A 6794-nucleotide genomic window follows, 5' to 3' on the forward strand; every position below is an offset into this window, starting at 1 on the left:
GCGGATCGCCACGGAGAAACGCAGCTGGAGCGGCGGCGTTAATTAAGGAATAACGACTAACGAGCAGGAGCAGGAGGGTTTCGCTTGGGATTTCCACAGGTTTGGGGCTCGCCCGCCTCAGCTCCCCCTCTGGGGACCCCGAGGTTAATTAATCAGCGAGTAATTAATTTGCAGGCGCCCCCCCCAGGCGCACAAATTCCCAAATTCCCGGTGTCACGTTTGGCCCCGAGCCCTTTTTTTTGCTGTTTTCTGCCTCAAATCCACAGCTAGAAAACCCCAAAAGTTCTAGGGAGTGATGTCAGTGCTAATTAATTTCCTGCTGTTAATTACCTCGTTAGCACTGCTGCCACCTTGTGTGGGGTTTGGGGTGCTGCTCCTGTGCCTGGAATCCTGGAAATAAAGCAAAATTTGGGGGGAAAAACGGTGCGAGAGGCAATTTTAGCACTTTTTGGTGCTGCCTCTGTGGTGGGTTTTGAGGTTTTTCCTCCTTTTTTCCTCTTTTTGTTGTTTTTTCCCTCAATTTATTTCCGTGTTCAGCCACCTCAATGGAGTCTTGGGTGCCTCTGTCCCACCCCAAATCCACGTTTAGGGGAAAAATGGGGAAAAAAGGGATTTAGGGGGAAACTCCCCTCACTGTTTCCATCCTCAGCAGGGGGTGATGTGGGGCTGGGCCCCAAAATTTCTCTTTTTCACCCCAAATACCCACACAAAGCGTCTCGGCCCCGTTTCTGCTGCATCCCTGCTTCACTTCTTCCCCCAACCTGACAGATTTTAGGGTTTCTCACATCAAATAAAAGTGCTGTTTTCTTCAGCGTGTGTGAAAGACTGGTTTTGGGGCCATTTCTCCCATTTTTGGGGCTCTTTCCCTCTTTTTGGGTCTCTTTCCTTCTGTTTTGGGAGGTCTTCCACCTTTTCTGGGAGGGTTTTTCCCATTTTGGGTCTCTTTTCCCCTTTTTTTGGAAGCGATTCCCCATTTTGGGGGGCCCTTTCCCCCATTTTGGGTTTCTTTACCCCTTTTTGGGATGTTTTCCCCCTTCTTTGGGGCGCTTTCCCCCATTTTTGGGAGGGTTTCTCTCATTTTTGGGGCTTCTCCCCTGTTTTTTGGGATGGTTTCCCTCATTTTTGGGGCTCTTTCCCCCTTTTGGGATGGTTTCCCACATTTTTGGGGAAGGTTTCCCCCTTTTGGGGGCTCTTTTTCCCCTTTTTTAATGCCTGCAGGTGCTGCCCATGTTAAAAAGCCAAAATCTGAGCAGAGCCCCGATTCTGCCCCATTTTCAGCTCCACAGCTCCCCCAACCCCCCCCCCCACCTCAATTTCCCTCATAAAAACACCATTTTCAGTCAAAACACCTGCAAAAGTGGAATTTTAATAAATAAAAATCCTCATTTGGGGGCAAATGGGGGCTTTTTGGGGGGTTTCCAATGATTTCTTCCCCCCAAAAAAATCCTCAGCGACCAGGCAGAGGGGTGGGGGAGAACCTCGGGCAGGGTTTTGGGGCCGAACGTGAGGATTTTGGGAGCGAACCCAATGATTTTGGGGCCTCCCCCTGCGTGTAGGGGAAGCGAGGCCTCCGGGGTGGGGCTCTCCTCGCTGCTCCTTCCTGCCCCGCCGGGCCCTGCTGCTGAGGTGGAAAAAGGGGGGAAAAAGGGGAAAAAAAAAGGGGGGGCAGCGCGTTTTTAAGGCAAAAAAGGGAGGTTTTGGGGCCGTCGGGGTGTGCTTGCTGCGAAATCCCCCCGAGGGTGGCCGGGAGAAGGAAAAGGGGCCGGGGGGGGGGTTCTTTGGGACCCCAAATCCTGCTGGAACACCGGTCGCAAACCGGATTGAAACCGGGTTGAAATCGGATTTAAATTTGGGGTGTGTGTGTGTGTGGGGGGGGGGGTAGAGGGGTTTTTAAACCCTAAAAAAAAAAAAAAAAAAAAACCCAACTCCTGCCCCCCCTCACCGCCCGGCTGCCAGGCTCCCGACCGCCCCCCCCCCCCTTCGGAGCCCCCCGAAATAATGGGATTTGGGGTGTAAACGGGGGGTTAAATCCGGATTTAGGGGATTTAAAGGAGGGGGCGGTGGCGGAGCCGCCCCACCCCGCTGCTTTTCCTGCTCTTTTCCTCCCCCTTTTGGGGTTTTTCCCCCTTGCTGGGGGGTGAGTTGGGCGAAACCGAGGCTCCGCCACACCCACACCCCTTAAAAGTGCTCCCTTTTCCCCGAAATTCCCCTTTCTCACCCCAAATCCTTCCCCGGGGGGGGGGGCTTCATTCTGCGTCCTCCAGCACCGAGCCTCCTCCGGGTGGTTTTTCTCCCAAAAAAAGGCTCGAAAAGGGACTGGAAAGAGGCAGATTGGGGGGTGAGCGGCTTTGTTTTTTGCTTTCCCCCCCCTTAAGGTGTCCCGGAGGATTCTGTTTATTTTTTTTAATTACCTTATTTTGTGTTTTTTTTGCAGGTTTTTCTCCCTGGAGGCACCGGGATGGGAAATTTGCCGCTCCGGTAATCGCCAGCGAGCCTTCGCCTGACGGAGCGTAAGTCACCAAAAATGGGGGAAAAAAACAGAATTTTTAACCACTTTTTACCTCTTCTGCCCTGCCCAGCGACACCGCCAGCCTGGGGGGAGCTGGAGAAGATCGGGGAAAAGGGATTTGGAGGATTTTTGTTGTCCTAAAAACCCAAATTCCATGTGTTTTTGTGACCTGCTGACCCTTTTCCAGGAGGTGTTGGCCAAAAATGCGGTTTTCTTAAGGTCGTTTTTCCCCTTTTGGTGGACACAAAGGGCGTTCGCAGCGAGCTCTGGCTGCTTTTTGAGGGAAAAAAAGGGCAAAAAGAGCGATTTCTGCTCACAGGCACTGAATAGAAGCGGCCAGGCTTGAGGAAAACAAGGCAAAAATGTGTATTTTTGTTTTCTGATATATTTTTTTTTTCCCCCAACGATTTCAACACTTTTTGGCCAAGCTGCTGCTTCCGCCGCGGGCTGTCGTTAAGGCTTTAATCCACCCGGGATTAACGAAGCCCAATCCCGCAGTGTCAGCCTTCGGGCGGGTGCTTGCCATCATTTTGTGCTCTAAGCAAGCACAAAACGCCAGGATTTCCCCCCAAAACTCAACGCTCTGAGCGTTTTTTGCTTTTATTTTGCTCGCTTCCTCCCCATTTCTCAAAATCCTGTGCCTAGAACCGGGTGCGTAACCTGGTGGGGTTGGATGAAGAGGAGTAAAATGGGCGGAAAAAAAATCACAATTTCCTTCCCTTTTTCCTAAATCTGTGGGTTTTGTAGTTATTTTTTTACTAAGTGTGGGGCTGGGTGGCTGGAAGGGGTAAATAGGGCACTTAAAATTTAAAAAAATCTCCTCTTTTGGGCTAAAAAAGCCAAAGCAAAGCCCAGAATCAATTCCCAAAGGCCTCACCCACCTGGAATTAATTAATTGGGTGGTTTTGTTATCGATAATGTGGCTGATGAACTGAAAAGGAGATGTGAGAGCACCCAGAATTAATTAATTACCTGGGCTTCGTTATCGGTAACATGGCCACCAGCTCCAGGTAGAGGAGCAGAGTGTCTGGAATTAATTAATTGGGTCATTCCCTTATCGGTAATGGGACTGACGAACTAAAAGCACCTGGAATTAATTAATTACCTGTGTGGTTTTGTTACAGATAACATGGCCAACCAACTAAATTAGGGAAAGAGCACCTGGAGTTAATTAATTCTCCAGGTCATTTCCTTATTGGTAGCATGGCCAACCAACCCCAATGGACAAGTGACATTGAATTAATTAATTCCCTGGGGCATTTTGTTATTGATAACATGGCGTTAATTAATTATCCAGGTCGTTTCGTTATCGATAACGTGTCCAACCAACTAAAATGGAGAAAGAGCACCTGGAATTAGTGAATTTTTGGGGTAATTTTGTTATCGGTAGCACACCCAACCAAGAGAAGTGGAGATGACCTGGAATTAATTAATCACCTGGGTCACTTCATTATCAATACCATGGCCAACCAACTGTATTGGAGGAAGAGCATCTGGAATTAATTAATTTTTGGGGTTGTTTCATTATCGATAAGGTGTCCGACCAACTAAAATAGAGAAAGAGCACCTAGAATTAATGAATTTTTGGGGTTGTTTCGTTATCGATAACGTGTCCAACCAACTAAAAGTGGAGAAGAGAGGATGACCTGGAATTAATTAATTACCTGTGTCGCTTTGTTATCAATAACACGGCCAACCAAATCAAATGGAGAGCAAGCACCTGGAATTAATTAATGTTTTGGGTCATTTTGTTATCGATAAGGTGTCCGACCAACTAAAACAGAGAAAGAACACATGGAATTAATGAGTTTTTTGGGTCGTTCCGTTATCGATAACGCATCCAACCTACTAAAAGTGGAGAAGAGGAGATGACCTCGAATTAATTAATTACCTGGGTCACTTCATTATCAATACCATGGCCAACCAACTAAATTGGAGGAAGAGCATTGGGAAATAATTCATGTTTTGGGTCATTTCGTTACCGATAAGGTGTCCGACCGACTAAAACAGAGAGAGATCACCTGGGATTCATGATTTTTTTGGGTTGGTTTGTTACTGATAACCTGTCTGACCAACTAAAAGTCTAGAAAGGTCAACGACCCGCAATTAACTAATTACCCCTGCTGTCCCCTTCCCCCTCCCCAGGTCTTTGGCCATGTCGGCCAAGGCGCCCATCTACCTGAAGCGTGGCGGCCGCAAGGGGAAGCGCGCCAAGCTGCGCGAGGTGCTGTCCTGCGACATGATCAGCCCGCCGCTCGGCGATTTCCGCCACACCATCCACGTCGGCAGCGGCGGCGAGGGCGACACCTTCGGCGACGTCTCCTTCCTCCGCGGCAAATTCCACCTCCTGCCCCGCGCCGAGCCCCCCGGCGCCTCCTCCTTCCGCTTCGCCCGGACTTCCACCCTAGGGGAGCGCCCGCCGTCGGAGGCGGACTCGCCGTTGCTCAAAAACGCCGTTTCTTTACCCGTTCTGGGCGCCCCGCAGGCATTGACGCTGCCGGCGGCGCCGGCTCCTCCGAAACCGCCGCGGTTGCACCTGGATGAGCGGGTTGGCGTGGAGGAAGAGGAGGAGGAGGAGGAAGAGCGGGGCGCCGAGCCCTTCCTCCCGCACGCCGGCTCCCTCCTCTCCCTCCACGTCGACTTGGGGCCGTCCATCCTGGAGGACGTCCTGCAGGTGATGGAGAGGCATCAAGCGGAGGGCTCGGTGCAGATCTTGACCTGAAAGCGAGCAGAAACGGGAAAAGGGAAAACTAAAAAAAACCAAAACAACACAAAACCAGCGAGAAACGGGTGTTTTTCCATCGTTTTTCCTTTTTCCCGTTGGCTCAAACTCAACCGTTGCCGACCCTGCACGTTTCGGGAGGGGTTTGGTGGAGGAATGGGTGAAAAAGCTCCTGACGCGTTGGCTTGGTGAAGCAAAAACGCCGCAAATGGGGAAATTCGGTGGTTCTCTGGAAAAAAAACAACACCCACCCTGCCAGGCTTTGAGGGTGAGGGAGAAGAAGGAGAAGCCGAAAAACACCGTTTTTGCGAGGAAAATCGTGCCCGGAGCGCAGGGTTGGAGTTGGAGAGGTGAAAAGAAGACGTGGAGGAGGGCGAGGAGCGTCCTCGGGCTCCCCGAATTGGCAAAAACCCCCAATTCTGCTGATCTTGGGGCAAAATGGGCCACGGGGACTTGCGTTTTCCTTCGTGACCCAGGATCGAGGCAAGGAAAATCCCGCTGGGGCATAACAAACTTCGGGTTTTAATAAACTGTGTCGCTTTTAACCGTTTTCAGCACTTTTTAGCCCAGAAGAAGGCTGCTGAGGAACCTCTCGGGGAGCTCTCTGACTTTGTTTTTTCGGTGGTTTTTGGTGTTTCCGTACGTTGTCGGCCGACGTTTGGATGGGTGAATTGTTAATTAATGAGGCATTCGTTAATTAACGAGGCATTAGACTAATGAGCACTGTGCAGTCGTGTCCTGGCTCTCATTTACTCGGCCCGTTTGTGTCGGGGGGGCGCTTACAGGGAAGGTTGCGGGCAAATGGCAAAATTTTGGGGTTAAATGACAAGATTTTGGGGTTAGATGGCAACATTTTAGGGTTAAATAGGAACTTCTGGGGTTAAATGTCAGTGTTTTGGGGTTGAAAGGTAACTTGGGACTGAACAGCAACTTTGGGGGTCAAATGGCAAGATTTTGGGGTTAAAGAGCAACATTTAGGGGCTAAATGGCAATGTTTTGGGGTTAAATGTCAAGATTTGGGGGTTAAAAGGCTACATTTTGGGGTTAAAAGGCAACTTTTGGGGCTAGGCATCAATGTTTTGGGGTTAATTGGCAAGATTTTGGGGTTAATCGGCAAGCTAACAGCCCTGCTTGGAATAAGAACTGTCGAGGAGGAGGCAGCCTGCTTAATTTTATTTATTTGGGGCATCAGCTGCTCCAATTTGGCCTTAATTTGGCCCCAAACCCACCTTGTTTGATATATATATATTTTTTTGCTCCTGGGGATCACAGCACCCTTCTGAGCACATGATTTGGCTCCTTTTTTCCCCTTTTCCCCCCCTTTTTTTCCGTGTCTCATCTCCCTCACCGCTCCCCTGCTGAAAAAGCTGAAAAAAAAGGCATTTTCAATGATTTTTTAAATTTCTTTTTAGCTACTTTAGCCAAAAAAAACAGCGCAACCACTTGGGATTCCCCCTACTTCCCTACCAGGCACCCTGCCCAGGACCCCACCCTGCCGGCACGTGCGTTCCTTCCCCAATTAATCGTTCCTCAATTAACCCCTCCCCAATTAGTCACTCCCCA

The 6794-nt window shown here is 49.9% G+C and overlaps 1 protein-coding gene across 3 annotated transcripts; it reads left to right on the forward strand.

Annotated features, from left to right (window-relative positions):
• On the forward strand, window positions 1-5959 carry CDC42EP2 (CDC42 effector protein 2). Of its 3 annotated transcripts, none has more exons than XM_082782101.1 (3): window positions 1-99; window positions 2435-2510; window positions 4655-5959. In XM_082782101.1, exon 3 carries the CDS (start codon window positions 4665-4667, stop codon window positions 5229-5231), a length of 567 nt encoding a protein of 188 aa, XP_082638227.1. In that variant the 5' UTR covers window positions 1-99; window positions 2435-2510; window positions 4655-4664; the 3' UTR covers window positions 5232-5959. The 3 variants fall into 3 exon arrangements, with proteins under 3 accessions (XP_082638227.1, XP_082638225.1, XP_082638226.1); XM_082782099.1 differs by lacking the exon at window positions 1-99 and adding an exon at window positions 1571-1626; XM_082782100.1 differs by lacking the exon at window positions 1-99 and adding an exon at window positions 2032-2338.
• Window positions 5960-6794: the final 835 nt, after the last annotated feature.

Source organism: Aythya marila (genome assembly GCF_965140915.1).
Source record: "Aythya marila genome assembly, chromosome: 35".
Lineage (NCBI taxonomy): Eukaryota > Metazoa > Chordata > Aves > Anseriformes > Anatidae > Aythya > Aythya marila.

What these genes read in the sequence shown, in the direction of transcription:
- CDC42EP2 (XM_082782101.1), top strand. Translation starts at nt 4,665, where the DNA reads ATGTCGGCCAAGGCGCCCATCTACCTGAAGCGTGGCGGCCGCAAGGGG.